The sequence below is a fragment of the Hyperoodon ampullatus genome (genome assembly GCF_949752795.1).
Source record: "Hyperoodon ampullatus genome assembly, chromosome: 16".
NCBI lineage: Eukaryota > Metazoa > Chordata > Mammalia > Artiodactyla > Ziphiidae > Hyperoodon > Hyperoodon ampullatus.
This window is the reverse complement of record NC_136929.1, coordinates 57,196,780-57,214,593: the sequence shown is the minus strand read 5'-3', so window position 1 is coordinate 57,214,593 and position 17,814 is coordinate 57,196,780. Positions and strand designations below refer to the sequence as shown.

Here is a 17,814-nt window from a genome sequence, read left to right as displayed (position 1 = left end):
TGAAGAGAAAGGGCTACTTAAAAAGTACCAGACTGAACATTCAGTGTTGCAAAAAACAGGAACAAATTTAAATAAGAAATTAATTCAAAATTTTAATATGATTTGAGAGGATATTGATTGATCTGTTGAGAGCAGTTGATCGTGAAAATAAAAGCGATCTGTGAACAAAGATATTTTGGATGAAAAATGATTTTTAAAACTGGAAATAGCGGGCTTCCCTGGTGGCGCAGTGGTTGAGAGTCTGCCTGCCGATGCAGGGGACACGGGTTCGTGCCCCGGTCCGGGAAGATCCCACATGCCGCAGAGCGGCTGGGCCTGTGAGCCATGGCCGCTGAGCCTGCGCATCCGGAGCCTGTGCTCCGCAACGGGAGAGGCCACAACAGTGAGAGGCCCGCGTACCGCAGGAAAAAAGACAAAACAAAACTGGAAATAGCAGAATAAAGAGATTGCCAAATTTAATATTAGTAGAAAAAGTGCAATTTAAAAGAAAATTTACTGAATTTGAAAACACATTTAAGATATTTCCAATATTTTAAGATATTGGAAAGTAAAAGGAGAGATGGAATAATGGAAAACAATGAAGGAGTGATCTAGGAGATGTAGTAACTATAATAAAGCAAACCAGAGAGACTCAGGTCATATGGAGAATTAATGAAATAAAAATAGAAAAAAAGATGAGTAAAAGACTAGGGTTTCAGATTGAAGCAGCACACTGAGTGATGGAAAAGGTTAAAAAAAAAGAGAACGTACACTTATTTTGAAATTTTTAGTTTGCAAGGAATAATATAATAATACATACAGGCAGAAGAGCTGGGTAACCTGCATAGGAAAAGAAATTAGCTCCCTTTGGACTTTTCATCCAAAACACTAAATGCCACAAAATATTGTAACAATATTTATAGAGCTCTGAGGGAAAAGGATATGACACCAAAATGCTCAAACTGTTGTCAGGGTATGAAGTAAAGACAGACAATTTGTAATGTGTAAAGACTCAAAGTTATAGCATTTAGATAAAACGATTTTAAATGCCAAATTAAAGAGGATAGTCTAGACCCAAAAAAAACAATCCCAGTTAGATTAACTGTGAGATACAAAATTCTGAAATTTAAAGGATCATCTCTGTAATCTAAGAGTTGGAAAAGATTTAAATGAATGTTTAAGATTTAAAACAAAGATTTAAAAGAATATTTACTAACAGTGCTTAAGGTTTCATTTATAGTTGATGTAATTGTTCTTTATAATGCTGAAAACATGGAAGCCACCTGAAAAACTTACCAATGTGAAATTGTTTAAAGAAGTTATGGAGCATATCTATTAAAGGAAATTCTGTACAGTCCATAAGAATAATTATCAAATCCACTTTTTTGTTATAGAAAGATACTCATGCTATATTTAGTACAAAAAATTTTACAAAACATTGTATTATGACTGTGCATATGGGGTGGCAGGGAGGGAAGAAGGGAAAGAGACATGGAAAAAGTGTGGACATATATCCAAAGTGTTAACATTGGCTATCCTTGGGTAATGGAATTATAGGTGATTTTTACTTTTTCATCTACTTTTCTATAATAAGCTTTAAAAAAAAATTCAGTTCATGCAGTTGTTTTATTTTATGATCTTTTCCTTCCTGAAAGAATCTCTTCCTACTCCACCTCTTATCTTTTCTCAGAAATATACCCTTTAAAATTATATAATAAGCAGTGTTAATGAAGTAGGTAGCAAGTAAATTTTTTTTGATATTGATTGCTAGTATATAAAATAGTAAATGGCAAGTTATTGAAAGGAATGCTACCATTTTTTAAAAGTGCTTTGTTAAAATGAAAAAAATATTTATTTGACCTTCTAAAAGTCTTTAGACTTCTGATAGCTTTGTGTTACCTTCAGGAATTCAAAAAGCAACCAAAGTAAGAAGAAAGGACCTCGTACTCCTAGCCCACCCCCTCCTATACAGGAAGATATTGCTCTGGGGAAAAAATATAAAGAAAAATATAAAGTAAAAGACAGGATAGAAGAAAAACCAAGAGATGGAAAGGACAGAGGACGAGATTTTGAAAGACAAAGAGAAAAGAGAGACAAGCCAAGGTAAGTAGGATTGTATATTTTTAATAATCTTACTTTCTTAGAATCTAAACTACTCTTCAGAAGCTTTTAGGCATTACTACAATGGATTATTTAGTGTTTTTAAACTATAAGTATTTAATACCATATTGAAATATGAATACTTCAATCAATGTGAATATGTTTATAAAACGTAATATAAATCATGATTTAAAAAACATAAAATTTCTTAATTTTAACCATTTTTAAATGTCAATTTGGTAGTGTTTTTTTATATATATATACTATATATATGTATATACAGTATATTCACAGTGACATGAAATAGACCTCCAGAACCTTTTCATCTTACAAATGTAAAACTCTATAACCCTTAAACAGCTCCTTTTCACTCCCCCACCTATCCCCCGGCTCCCCAGTCCATAGTAACCATCGTTCTACTTTCTGTTTCTTTGATTTTGACTCCTTTAGATACCTCATATAAATGAAATCATTTTTTCTTTTTGTGACTGGCTTACTTTACTTAGCATAAGGTCTTCAAGGTTCATCCATGTTGTGGCATGTAACAGGATTACTTTCCTTTTTAACGCTGAATAATATTCCATTGTCTATATACCATGTTTTGTTTATCCATTCATTTGCTGATGAACGTATAGGTTGCTTCCACCTCTTGGCTGTTGTGAATAGTGCTGTTATGAACATGGGTGTGCACATCTCTTCAAGACCCTTCTTTCAGTTTGTTTGGCAATGTACTCAGAAGTGGGATTGCTGGGTCATATGGTAATTTAATTTTTAATTCTTTGAGGAACTTTCATACAGTTTTCCATACCAGCTGCTGTACACCATTAACAGTGTACAAGAGTTCCAATTTCTTCGCATCCTCACCAACACTTATTTTCTGTGTTTTGGATAGTAGCCATCCTAACTGGTATGAGTTGATACTGTGGTTTTCATTTGCATTTTTGCTGATGATTGATGATGTTGAACATCTTTTCATTGCTTTTGTGCCACTTGTATATCATCTTTGGAGTGATGTCTATTTAAATCCTTTTTTTAATTGAGTCCATTTGATTTTTGTTGTTGAATTATAGGAATCCATTATAATTATGGATGTTAACCCCTTATCAGATATATGATTTGCAAATATTTTCTCCCTTTTCATAGGTGGCCTTTTCATTCTCTTGATAGTGTTTTTTGATTCACAGAAGTTTTTAAAGTATGAGGTAGTCCCATTTGTCAGTTTTATGTTTGTGCCTGTGCTTTTGGTGTCATATCCGAGAAATCATTGCCAACTCCAATGTCATGAAGATTTTTCCCTATGTTTTTTTGTAGGAGTTTTATTAAAGTCTTAGATCTTATATTTCAGTCTTTAGTGCCTTTTGAGTTAATTTTTTGTATGTGGTGTAAGATAAAGGTCCAACTTCATTTTTCGCATGTAGAAAACCACTTTTCCCAGCACCATTTTTTGAAGGAACTCTCCTTTCCCCATTGAATGTTCTTGGCACCCTTGAAGATCATTTGACCATATATGCAAGGATTTATTTCTGGGCTCTGTTTTACTCCATTGGTCTGCTTGTCTGTCTTTCTGCTAGTACCACACTGTTTTGATTACTATGGCTTTATAATACATTTTGAAATCAGGAAGCATGAATCCTCTTTGTTATTACTTTTTGAAATTATTTTGGCTATTTGAGGTCCCTTGAAATTCCATATAAATTTGGGATGAATTTTTATATTTCTGCAAAAACTATCTTTGGGGTTTTGATAGGGATTGCATTGAATCTGTAGATCTCTTTGGATGATATGGACATCTTAACCGTATTAAATCTTCCAGTCCTTGAGCATGGAATGTCTTTCTGTTTATTTGTGTCTTAATTTCTTTCAGCAGTGTTTTGTAGTTTTCAGTATACAAGTGTTTGACCTCCTTGGTTAGGTTTATTCCTAAGTATTTTTTACATTAAGTAATTTTTATGCTTTATTTTGTTCTTCTTTACGCTATTGTAGATGGAATTGTTTTTTACAATTTCCTTTTCAGATTGTTCATTGTTGTATAGAAACACAACTGATTTTGTATGCTGATTTTTCATCCTGCAACTTTGCTGAATTCATTTTTTAGTTCTAACAGTTTGTTTTGTTTTGTGGAATGTGTAGCGTTTTCTACATACAAGATCATGCCATCTGCAAGTAGAGATAATTACTTTTTTCTTTCCAACTTGGATGCCTTTAAAAAAAATTTTTTGACTAATTGCCCTGGCTAGAACTTCCAATACTGTGTTGAATAGAAGTGGTGAGAGTGGGCATCCTTGCCTTGTCCCTTAGAGGAGAAGCTTTCAGTCTTTCACCATTGAGAATGATGTTTGCTATGGACTTTTCTTAAATGGCCTTTTTTATGTTGCAGTCATTCAGGATAAATTATCCATCCAGTAAGCAGCTGATAATAGTTTTATGATATATAAGTTCAACAAAACCCAGTCTTTTCCCCCAAAAAGATTTTGGTGATAAGCATAGCCCTTTCTTTGTCTTGGTAAGAGATCATCTTGTCTAACTTCTTTAGATGAATCAATTTTTTTTTCTCTCCTCCCTTTGGTGACTTAGAAGAACCAGAATGATTCTGTCAGCCGTCGCTAGGACCTAGCGACATTATTATGTCTATTGGAGCAATAAAAAATGGTTAACTGGAGCATCCATAATTCTTGAACATATTTTCCTAAAATACACTCTTTATCTTATTCAATCTGGTAGGTTTGTTTTTGAAAATGACATGTAAATCAGATATAAATTATGTTAAATGTTCTTGCTGATTTACATTTTAAGAAGTCTTTATTCTTCTCTAATGGTTCTTGGTGCTCTTGTTTTGTTATTTTGACCCAGAAATCTTTGAGAGGTGATTCTTAACTTACATCCCTGGGTAGTTCACCACTGAAATGGTAACACATTTTGTATTATGATGAATTGAATATTACAGAGGTTAATTCTTCATTTTCCATTTTTTTCTCCCTGGCCATCTCTACCAGGAGCAGTAAGGTATGCCTAGGATTCACCTGTTGCTCAGTGTACAGAAAAATCTGAACTTGGTTTATTTCTTCTGTCTAAGGAAACTAAGCAGCAGATTACTGAAGGACTGCATGGGTACCTGATTGTCACTGGAGTTCTAAAGCCATATTTGACAAGGTTGAAAGGGGGCATTTTGATTTAGGAGGAGTTGATTTGATTTCCAGGTGTTTTTTTTTTAAAGGCAGATTCATTCATTTAATTTATCTCCATTACTGTGAATAAAGAATAATTCTAAAGCCAAACAGTATATTTAAGAATCTTTGTCACTGCTTTCAGATTCTGGGGTATGTAATTAAAGGTTAGTATCTAAATTCCTTTTGGAGAAAATTGCCATTTAATATTAATTTAGATGTTATAATGGGTTTATTGGGAGTATTTTGGTTATCAGGATGTGCTGTGCTTAAGTGAAAGTATGCTAATACATTTATTATTTATTAGGTTACTGAATACCTAGTGTGTGGTGGACACTGCTTTAAACATTGGTGATGCAGCAGTGAACAAAAATCTTGTCAGAAACTTTGTTACTACAGGTGGAAGTAATACAGTAATCATGTGTGTATAAAATAATATCTTTCCAAATGTGGATTGTTTTTCTTCCTTCCAAGTAAAGTAAGACTTACTAGGCTTATTGGATATAGGGGATTGCTTACATTTCTTAAAGGGTGGTTCCCAAATGCATATGCAAAAATGTGAGACAAATGGTGTAACAAAGCCACATGATCCTATGACTTTAAGTCCTTTTTCCTGTCTTCTGTGTCTCAGTTCTTAAACTTTCTACACCAGGAGCTACTAACCTGGATTTTAGAGGTCTGATCTGTGAGTTAAAATTTGCCCATGTATGTTTTCGTGAGGGGGGAGAGCGTCCATATCCTCCCAGAAAAATTCATAATTTCCCCATTCTCCAAAAATTCTTAAGAGTTATTAATCACTCTTTAGGCCTTTGCCACTAATCTGGCATCGAGGATTTCAGTACGCTCATCCCAAACCTTTATTGGCCGTGTCAACCTAGTTAAGAATATACTCTCTTCCCAGAATATTTGTTAATTTGAATAACACTAAATTCTGTTATGTAGTTGCTTTTGAAACAAATAGTTTCCAGGCCATAGTTCTTAAAGGGATTCTGTATCAGTGTCTTACAATTTGACTGGTAGACTTTACTCAGCAATGATTTATTTATGCAACATTGATCAAAACCTGCATACCACTTGTTTATCCAAAAAAACCAAAATGCCTTATGGATTTATTTTATTACTCTGCTTTTAGAGAATGTAGCAATTTCCCGTAATATTTTGAAAAATAAACTTTCTATGACCTGTTCAGTACAGAAAACAGCAAAATCTTGATTACTTGGAACTCAGCTAAACCATTTATATTCTGTAATTTGTTTTAGAAGAGATGAGCTCACAGGAAAATTAAGTTTGAGTTAGGTATTTAGTCAGAAAATCACTTGTGAAGGGAATATTTTGTATCAGTATTCCTAACCTACTGTATCTAGATAATCCTAAACTGGATATTTCAGCAGTGTTTCAGTGGACCTCTAATATCATCTTTATCAATGAAAATCTGTATTCTATATTCTTTGCTGAATTAGGAACAACCAGTATATTAGTGTAGTTTAAGAACAAGGGCCTAAGGAAACACAAAAACTTTTTGGATAGTAGTTAACCAGAGAAGTTAGCTAACAAGTGCGTATAGTTCATTCTGCTGGTTAAATATGGTTTTATGATAGGTAATATGTTTTGATCAAAATACTAATCAAAATGCAGAATTTTGTGGTTTAGTAAGATAGTGTTAAGAGCATAGTAAGTTGTATTTTTTTAAATTACTTTATTATAATTACCTGAATACGTCTTGATAGGAGTATAAATGCCTGCATGAGTCTTCCTCAGATTTTAAAGACAGATGTGATCATTCAAAACTTACTGACTTTGACATCAGCTTAGTAGAATAAGCAAATTACAACCAAATTGACAGTCTTATTTTCTTTCAGTGATTGCACACATCTGAATAATTAAAATCAGAATGTTTCAGATGTTTGACAAAGACTATTTACCTATTGGATTAATTCTTTAATTTATTCATTATCTACCATTCTTGTTCAAATACCATGGTCTGGACTGGTGAATCTTATTCTGTGGCCATGAAGGACAGGACAGGGAGGAATCCATGTGTGCACTAAGCATTTCTGTAGACTGAATTGATAGTTTCTTGAGTAAAGGTGTACCAGTGTTACTCAGTTATACATAGAGGATGGAAGAATTACATGTTAATGTTACATTCACATTATTATTACGGAGCATTTCACAACATAAAAATAGAATATTATAATGACCCTCATATCCATATCTGTACCCCATCCACCTCCCCCATCCAGTGTTATTTTGAAGCAAACCCCAGACTTCTTATTTCATTTCATCTGTATATATTTTAGTATATATCTCTAAAAGAGAAAGGCACTTAAAAATATACAATCACTATCTATATCTATCTATCTATCTATATATATATATACACACACACAGTCTATATATATATATAACTGAATCACTTTGCTATGTACCAGAAACTCACACAATGTTGTAAATAACCATACATTAAAAAAAAAAAAATACAATCACTATACCAGTATCCCATCTAAAAGGAAAAAAGGAGAATAATGTAATTTTAAAATTCAGACTTTAAAAACATCGATGAATTTGTAATATCTTTTATAATATTTTCCCAATTAGTGGACATTAGCACAAATAATATCATGAAGGATATGCAAATCTTTTAATATTAATGTGGAACCTTTGTATTCAGATTGGGAATTGCTTGTCTGAGGCATTGTCTTTTTTCTGCATTTAATTGAGCCCTGTCTATAGACCTAAAAAGTATTTTTACATGAATACTAATTTAGGCTAGGATATAAAATTAAGACACTTAAAGAAATATGTAATATAGCTGAACATAATTATATAATATACTGAATTCATGGTAGACGTGTTAAAAATGAAATCATTTTATAAATATCAAAATAACTTCATTGGGGGGCAAAAAAGCCATTTACATTTAGTCCAATTGATCAAGGCTTGGACTTCCTTTTATAGGTGTGATACTGGGAAAATCTGTTGAACTCAGAAAAGCCCCTGTTTTGCAGCCAAAATCTAGAGTAGTATTTATGTTCCTAAAAATTGTGCTCTTAACCCTTTGTCTATCATGCTTGATGGAATTAGAGACTTGAGAGGAAAATTGTTCTTCGGGGAGGTTTTCAGTAGCAGGAGGTGGTTGGGAAGTTTAGCCCTGTTTAATAATTGGTCCAATCAGAAATGCATAACACGGCATACAAAGGCCAAAAATTTAATCTGGTAAAAATGTGGGACTGTGTGGTTTGTAGTGAGATTAATGAAATAACAGATACCCAGCCACACTATCAAAATCCATTTCTGTCTGGCTCTGGTTTGGTGTTGTTATCTGGTGGTAATTTTCTACTGACAGTTAAATGACCTGTGACTGAATCGAACTTCCAGGACAGTGGCAGCAATTTCAAGAAACTCCCTTATTTGACAGCCATTTTCTTGGCCTGAGCTGAGGAGATTTGGGGTCTGAGAAGTCCGACTAGGGACTTGAGAACCGTTCTTTACCTCCCTCTTTCCCAAGACTGGATTGCTTGCTGTTTCTAGGCAGGGGCTGGGCCTCTCCATCTCCTCATCACCCCATCCTGTCCCAGGAGAAAGTGATAAGTTTAACTTGTTCCACCAGGTAGAAGATAGGAGCCAGCTGTCTTAATATTTGTTATGCTGGTGTATATTGTTTCTGGGCTTTATTGCATTTGGAATACCAACTCTCTTAGAGCTTAAAAACAATCTCCCCATGTGCCAGGGATACTGGATATTGGTCTCTTCTGACTCTTGATCACAACGATAGGTACAGTTTTTAGCTCACTCAAGTCATGGGATTGAACAAGTTCATGTAAGGCTCTTGAACCAGATTCTGAAAAATTATTATAATTAAATGGCACATAATTCTGGACTTGAATATCATTGAAGTATGTGCTAATAATGCTTATCTTAACATTCTTCTCCATTCTTAGACTGAGGTTTTTGAAATTAATTCATTTCTACATAAATGCAAAAATGAAATTGAACCAAAATTATTAGTACTTGGCTTAGATTTACTTGTATTATGTACTTCTTACTAGTTTGCTTGAATCAAATCTGTTTTTCAAGTACCATTTATTTATGGAGGAGACATCTTTCAAAAGATTCCCACAACAAAAGTATTCTCCTCGTTTCTGTAGATCATTTGGTTAGAAATGATTCCCCTTCTGAGGAGTATTTATCACCTGCTGCAAAGGGAGAGCAAGCTACTAGGTCTAAAACAAATCATCACACAGAAGCATTTTCTTTCTCTGTCTTACATATTTATTGAGGCAAGTTGCTCAATTTCTGAATGATACTTCCCTGTCCAAAACTCTCCAGTGATTTCTTTTATACTTAGAAGAAAATCTGAACTTTTATCATGACCTAGAAGGCTCCATATCCTCTGTCCCCTGCCTGCTTTCTGACCCTCTCATGAACTTTTCATTCTCCCATGAATCATAGTTATACTTGTCTTCTTTCTGTTCTTTTTATATATCACCATCCCTCCTGCCTCCTTTGTGGTTGCTGAGTCCTCAGCGTGAAAAGCTCTTCCCTCAAACTTTCAGCTCTTGGCTCAAAAGCCATCTTCTTAGTAAAGGCCCTTTCCTTACCAAGCACCTAATGTAGTCCCCCGATGTACTTTTTTTGGACCTAACAGTTTATACTTCATTACTCTGTTGTATAGAGTTGTATGTTGCATTAATTAGCGGAAATTGGCTTTTTTTGTTGGTGGTGGGCTACTCCTGGACTCTGCAACTAAGATAGACTGTTTTTCAGTCCTCTCTGTCTCAGTTACCTCATAGACGAAATAAGTTAATATACAAAAGCACTTAAAACAATGCTGTGGACATAGTAGCAGCATATGTTACCTGCTATTGTTAATATTATTATAATCATCATTATTATTTTGTTAGTGATTTTGTCTGTCTTCTTCATTTCTGTATCCTCAGTGTCAAAAATAATGCTTAGCATAAAAGGTACTCACTTAACATTTGTCCAGTGAATCAAAATGACTCTTTTCCTTCCTTCCTCCCTCCCTCCCTCCCTCCCTCCCTTCCTCCCTTCCTTCCGGCATCCCATTGGAGGTTAGGGCCTCAACATATAAATTTGGGGTGGAGGGTGGACACAAACATTCATTTGATAATGGATGATTAAATCAACAAACTTATTTTTTCCCTGAAGGATAAGTAGGAAGAAAAATGTGGTTAAAATGCTGAAGCCATAATGTGACAACACATTGGTGCTCTGGCCTTAATATGATAGCTTGATTATGTAAGCTTGAACCGAAATTTTTTCTTCCATGTTATAGACACCAAATTGGAATAGACATGTGATTACACTGTAATGTGTTTTAAAAGATAGTATTATTAACTGTTTTATTTAAGTTTTGTGAACACATCACCAAAGGGTATTGCAGACATTCCTGAAACAATTTTGAGTATACCCCAGAAATAAACTCAAAACGAACCAAAATGTCAGTTCAGTGGAGAGCCACATTCTTTATTTTTTCAGTTTAGGTATTTCCAAACTGACTAGAACCTAATGAAATTGAAATTGGAAAGCACCAAATGATAGTCAAATTAGAATTTCTTAGTCTTGCAGTGATTTTTCTGTTCAGTATTTGAATAGCCATTGGTCATAAATGGTTTTCCAAATTTGGGCAAGACCCATTGAGCATCTGTACTCATATCTGTTAGTAAATAAATTTCAGTTTAGACTCAATTAAGCTATGGTGGTTTATGTCTTATTTTTTTTATGTGAGAAAGGAATAACAATTTTTTTTTTTTTTTTTTTTTTTTGCATTACGTGGGCTTCTCACTGCTGTGGCCTCTCCCGTTGCGGAGCACAGGCTCTGGACGCGCAGGCCCAGCAGCCATGGCTCACGGGCCTAGCCGCTCCGCGGCATGTGGGATCTTCCCAGACCGGGGCACGAACCCGTGTCCCCTGCATCGGCAGGCGGACTCTCAACCACTGCGCCACCAGGGAAGCCCAGGAATAACAATTTTTATTAAAAGCATGAAAGTACTGCAGAATCATAAATAACTATAATGTTTAGGATAATGTGGTGTTCTAGTTAGCTGACTTTTATTTTTTAAGTCAACTATTATCCAAAAGGTGATTTTATTTATTTGCTTAATTTATTGTTTTGCAAAATTCTTTCCTATATATCTGACCACTTTCCTGACTCAGTAACATGTATTTTATAGATTTAAACCTTTTATTGATAAAAGTTCTACTAAGGCATCATTTATAAACAGCATAGTTTAGAGCAGTGGTTCTCAACCAGGGTTGATTTTACCTCCCTGGGGACATTTGGAGATACCTGGAGTAGTTTTTTATCGGCATGAATGGGGATGGGAGGGAGATGGTACTGGCTTCTAGTGGATAGGGGCCAGGGATGCTGCTCGACATCCTACAATGTACAGGACAGCCTGCCACCACAAAGAATTACTGAATACAAAATGTCAACAGTGTCAAAATTGAGGAATCCTGGTTTAGGATTAATAATGATTTTGCCAACATTGCGGAAGTTAAAAAAATATTTATCATAGGCAGTGAAGGTAATTCTAAAATATTTTGACAGGAACTCATAATTTTTTTGAACAAACATCTGTCCTCAAAATGATTACTTTGAGAAATAATGTTACTCATCTGAGCATGTGATGTCTGAAGTATTGTTTTTTAAACATTAGTCCTGTTTCTTTTTAGTTATTGCCCAAATGTGTGTATTCTAGCTCTCCGTCAGACACACCTTTTGCATATTCATTGAAGACACAGCCCAAGACATAACAGATTATAGGAGTGATTCAGATGTGCTTCATGAGTTTATAAGTTATTTCTCTGGCAACAGTCAAAGAAGATGATTTGAAGGGAGCAGGGGAAGCCTCAGTTAAACCAAAGCTTATGAACTAAATTTCAGTTTGTGCTGCCCAAGAGTGAAGGCAGGTTATTTAAGATAAAGACAGTGTAGACAGTATGTCCTTTCCTTAACTCTAGCTTTCGTTCCCTATCCTAAATGTCAGCCCAGGCAGTGCAAACTTTTGTTTGGCGTAGCTGGTGATAGCTTTCCCCTTCTCCCACAGCCCTGAATTACAGGCATTCTTACACCCACTTTCTATCTAGATCTTACTAGTATGTTTTCTCTTTATCTCTTTGTGGGTTCCCTCCTCCAATACGTATTTACACTGTCAGAGATGATCTCTGGTAAGAGTGAGTTCCAGACTTCACGTGAGAGTAAGAACCATCTGTGCTCAGGGAGGATGTTACCTGGAAAAGGGAGTGTGCCTTGGAGCCAGAGCTCAGGAGAAGGGCAATGCATGTCTCATCTAGAACCGTTGTCTCAAGCTGACTTCAAAATCAGTCAGATCTTTAAAAATCAACTTGTTAATGATTTTACATCGTGAATTAAAATTTATCTTGGAATTATTACTCACAGTTTTAGCTTTAACTTTTACATTCAGGTGTTTTGTTTGTTTGTTTCTTTGTTTTTAAAGAAGATTTTCCTTTGGCTAGAAATGAAAGCTCTTGAACACATTTTTTTTTTATTGTTGTTGCTTTCTTTATAGGTCCACTTCCCCAGCAGGACAGCATCATTCTCCTATATCTTCTAGACATCACTCATCTTCCTCACAATCAGGATCATCTATTCAAAGACATTCTCCTTCTCCTCGCCGAAAAAGAACTCCTTCACCATCTTATCAGAGGACAGTAACTCCACCTTTACGCCGCTCTGCTTCTCCCTATCTGTCACACTCTCTGTCTTCTCCTCAGAGAAAGCAAAGTCCCCCAAGACATCGGTCTCCAATGAGAGAAAAAGGGAGGCATGATCATGAACGAACTTCACAGTCTCATGATCGGCGTCATGAAAGGAGGGAAGGTAAATACTCTATTGTGGGTTTTTTTTTTAGAGTTCTTTAAGTGGATATTTTCTTTATTAAAAAAATGGACTTTCAGATTTATTGTTAAAATAAGAGACAGAAGAGAACTGTGTTATATTACGTTTCTGTAACACGTGGATGATAGCTCTTGAGGGCAATAGGAGGTGCTTAAGGACACAGAAATGTAAGCTACTAAATAGATGTAAGTGAGCATTTATATGTATGCTAAGTTGGTCCTTTCTTTAGTTATGATGTTTTACTTGAGTACTTTCAAGCTCTAGAAATTTGGGATGGTATGATTCTTAGAGTCTTAATTGCTTAGCTAATTCTTTAAAAACAACAGCGGTGAAGGAAAGAAAAGCAGCAAACCGGGGAGCAGAGTTTGAACATATCAGAAATATTTTGACTAAGAGGTGAGGGCTGGGGGAATGTTCAGAAAGTCAGTGTGAACCAAGTGATCAATATTCCAGGTGTAACTCAACAAAGAAGTTAAGCAAAGCAGTTTTCCTTTCTAGATCCCTGAGAATTATGTTAACTTTGAATTTGCTATTCCCTGTTCACGCTGAGATGTTATTATCATCAAAACTTGGCAATACAATCTAATACCTCTCATCTTTCTGTATTTCTTATCTAAGCTTCTTGTCCTTGTTTATTTAACTTAAGTCTTTTTCCTGACATCTCCTGAGTTAGTTTTTTAACATAATGAGTGCTCAGGAAATACAATACTTGTTGACTTGCAACAACATTTCTGTTTAATGTGCATTTTTAAAGCATCGTACAGCATGCTTCTGCACCCCACACAAGACTGACAAAAAGTCACAATTTGAGTATCGTATAGCAGTCGTCTATGAAACGTGTCGAAGTTAGTTTTTCTCTTCCAATCAACAGTGCAAGTTATTTTATTCAAGAAATGATGGGTGCATAGGTAGGCACTGGAGAGAGCACCTATTTTAAAGAATTATTCCTTGTGTACATGATTTTGGAACCAGATCAGCATAGCAGTATTTATGGAACATTGGTAAGATGGGAAAATTCTCTTATACCTATCTATGAACAACTACAGTTGACTGGGAATATAGTATATACTTCGTGACTACTTACTGAATGAAAACTATTATTTCAAAACATAATTGATTAAATACCCTAATGAAGGGGAAATTTAGTATGCAGTTGAGTCTCATAGGAATGCTTTTTTGTAGTAAGAGAGGTTTATGTTATAGGAGGAATCATTTTAATAATAAACCATACATTTTTAGGTTCTTTGTAAAGAGGATGTTTCTTTAACCTTCCATACAAGAGATGTAGTAGGTGTTTATTCCTCTCTATTTAGAGGTCATTTTTTGAAATAAGAATAATTTTAGTGAAAGGATGGGGAGGTAGATAAAGAACAAAATATAGTAACTAGATGTATTCATAAAGACATCTGGGGGTATCATAAAAAGAGAATCTAATACTAAGTGAACAAATTTCTAGGCACAGTTGGTATTGGAGGAGGACTGGAAGGGATGGATGTGCACAAAAAGAGATGGGGATGTTGTCAGAATCTTGCCTAGTGCTTCTATCCTTATATGGCATTTATAGATGTAGGCATATGGGCAAAGTTATTTTGCAGGGGAGATAAGTTATTGATGAGAATCTAGGGGGTCTTGTGGATACTAGGCGGAGAAAGTCTGTGGACCTAGCCATAGGTAAATATATAATGTCCTCGACCAAGAGCTGCTACAGTTGCTAAAATAGCCTCAGATCTTGGGGCTGTTCCAGAGTGTAAGAGCAATTTATGAAGGAATCTGATAAAAAGTACAGCGTTTGTTCTTTGAGGGTCTCTTGTTAATTCTTTCAGTTCATATCAGATTTATGCTGTAATCTGATATCTGTAATGATATGCTGACATCTGTAATGTATACTTTTCTAGGCATCTCTAAAGAATGGTTTCTAATCTTTGCAAATCCCTGTGATGTCTGGGGCTGACTAAACCGTTTAAGCTCTGGGCCTCTGTTCCTTCATGTATACAGTGACAAGTTTGGATTAAATAACTGTTGAGGTTCATTCCAGCTGTTTTAAAACTGAAATTATTTTTTTTTAATTTTTCTATGACATGTTAGAAAATGCCTTAAGTAGAAAAATCTTTAGAGACAGAAGTGTGATTTCATTAAATAGCTCAAATAAATAAATAAATGAGAGAGAGAGAGAGAGAGAGAGAGAGAGAATAACAGTATGTGTTTACCAGCCAGCATACTAATTGTAGGCTAGTCTCAAGTGCTTAAGTACATTGGAGGTAGTCATGTGTACTCTAGTCTGGCCTAATACTTGGTAGAGATGATTAAAGTCACTTGTGCCTCTGGATCTAAAAGTGATTTCTAAAAATTAGGCCATCATTGATAGATCAACTTACTTGTTTCAGTTGCTTAAGATTTGTAAGTATGGGTACGTTGATACGAGAAGATCGTGTTCAAAGTTTATCCAATCAAGACAAATAATCCAGGTGTTAATAAAATTACCTTTGGAATTTTAGCTTACAGATAGTTTTATTTTTCTCATTTGCCCATGTTTTCTCCTTTTATTTTTTGTAAAGAGTATGAATTACCATTGTATTAAAAGTTTTAAAGCTCTGTATTAAATACATCGTCTGGTTTCCTAAAATTTTGTGAAAGGAATTACAGTGTATTTCCAAAATTGCATTACAGAGACTAGAGGAAAAAGGGATAGAGAAAAGGACACAAGAGAAGAACGAGAGTATGAACAGGATCAGAGCTCTTCCAGAGACCACAGAGATGACAGAGAACCTCGAGATGGTCGGGATCGGAGAGATGCCAGAGATACTAGAGACCGAAGGGAACTAAGAGACTCCAGAGACATTCGGGACTCCAGGGAGATGCGAGATTACAGCAGAGATAACAAAGAGAGCCGCGATCCCAGAGATTCTCGGTCTACTCGTGATGCCCACGACTACAGGGACCGTGAAAGTCGAGATGCTCATCGAAAGGAGGATGCATATCAGGAAGAATCCCGAAGTTATGGCAGAAACCATTTGAGAGAAGAAAGTTCTCGCACTGAAATAAGAAATGAGTCCAGAAGTGAGTCTCGAAGTGAAATTAGGAATGATCGGATGGGCAGAAGTAGGGGAAGAGGTCCAGAGTTACCTGAAAAGGGTAAGGTTTTTGACTTGTCGGTGAACTGTATGTTGTATGTTCATAGAGAAATTATTAACCTCCTAAGATTTGTTTTCTAAAGATATTATGTCTGACGTTCATTATCACTTTGTCAAAGTAATTTTCAATTAATTGAATTTGTGATTTTCCCTATAAGTTCCGAATAGGAATTGTTAGCTATAGTAGCAGAAGATAGATGGGGCCTGACTTAGACCTCCTGGTTGAATTATGTCCAGTCATGCCTACCGTCTTGTTTAATGTGGAACACTAAGAAAATTGCTATCAGGCAAAAAAGTAGCATCAAAAATAAGTAATTTCTAATAAACAGGTATATAGATAAAATGATCATTAAAATGGGATTAAATGGTGGGTTTTCAAAATTGGTGGTGTCAGAAATGACTGACTTGTGTATTCATCAGTACTTGTGCTTGCTTCAAAGCCACCTCAGAACATCACATATCTGCATCTTGAGCCATTTTTCTCATCTTCCTCTAAAAAGCATTTGCCATCACCATTGTCATCAATAACTACCTACCTATGTGTTTTTGACTGTCTCCGAACTGCCTTAACTGAGTTAGCTTTGACCTCTCTCTTCCTCCACCCACTTCGCTCCCCTTCCCCAAAACACTGCTGCAGAATTCTGACCACTCTTACTCTTGCCGTAGGCCTGTTGGTTTATCCTGGTCAGTATTACAGTTTCACATTAAGATGAAGGCCCCTCACCTTCTCCTTCATAGTTGTCTTGGCTTTTCTTGGCCCTTTGCTTTTTCACATACATTTAAAAAATGAGTTGTCTTTTCTTTTTTTTTAACTTCATGAAAAACTGTTGGATTTTTATTTCACGTACATTAAATTTATTGATTTGTAACTTTTTCTGTTAAGGTCTTGTACATGTTTTGTTCCTGTGTACCCTCTATTTTTGTTGCCATTGTAAATGGTACTTAAAAAAAATTCTCTCTTTTTAATAATGCATTCACATGGTTCAGAATTTCAAAACTGCAAAAGGATGTATAGTGAAAGCCTCCCTTCTATCCCTGACCTGGTTCCTTCTTTCGCCAATTTTGTTTGTATCCATCTGAAGAATATTCTACATAAGTAGATGTATATGTCTATTCATTTTCTCCTCTGGTTTTACAAATATAATTTAAAAAATTTTTTTTATTAAAAAAAAACACACAACTATATACTCTATACCCTGCTGTTTTCACTTAAAAAATATCTTGGGGACTTCCCCGGTGGCGCAGTGGTTAAGAATCCGCCTGCCAATGCAGAGGACACAGGTTTGAGCCCTGGTCCAGGAAGATCCCACATGCCATGGAGCAACTAAGCCTGTGCGCCACAACTACTGAGCCTGCGTTCTGGAACCCGCGAGCCACAGCTACTGAGCCTGTGTGCCACAACTACTGAAGCCCACACACCTAGAGCCCGTGCTCTGCAACAAGAGAAGCCACCGCAATGAGAAGCCCACACACCACAACGAAGTGTAGACCCTGCTCGCCACAACTAGAGAAAGCCTGTGCACAGCAACAGAGACCTAACGCAGCCAAAAATAAA

General features: G+C 35.6%; 1 protein-coding gene across 1 annotated transcript in view; it reads left to right on the top strand.

The window, feature by feature from the left end:
- Positions 1 to 1,948: 1,948 nt before the first annotated feature.
- The window catches only part of ZC3H13 (zinc finger CCCH-type containing 13), a gene marked incomplete at its 3' end in the record, with an annotated part of 101,282 nt that continues 85,416 nt past the window's right edge, over positions 1,949 to 17,814 (top strand). The window contains exons 1-3 of the mRNA XM_079721622.1: positions 1,949 to 2,082; positions 13,005 to 13,110; positions 15,796 to 16,260. Of these exons, the coding sequence (XP_079577748.1) occupies positions 13,038 to 13,110; positions 15,796 to 16,260 (538 nt within the window). The 5' untranslated portion in view covers positions 1,949 to 2,082; positions 13,005 to 13,037. The remainder of the gene's footprint in view (positions 2,083 to 13,004; positions 13,111 to 15,795; positions 16,261 to 17,814) is intronic.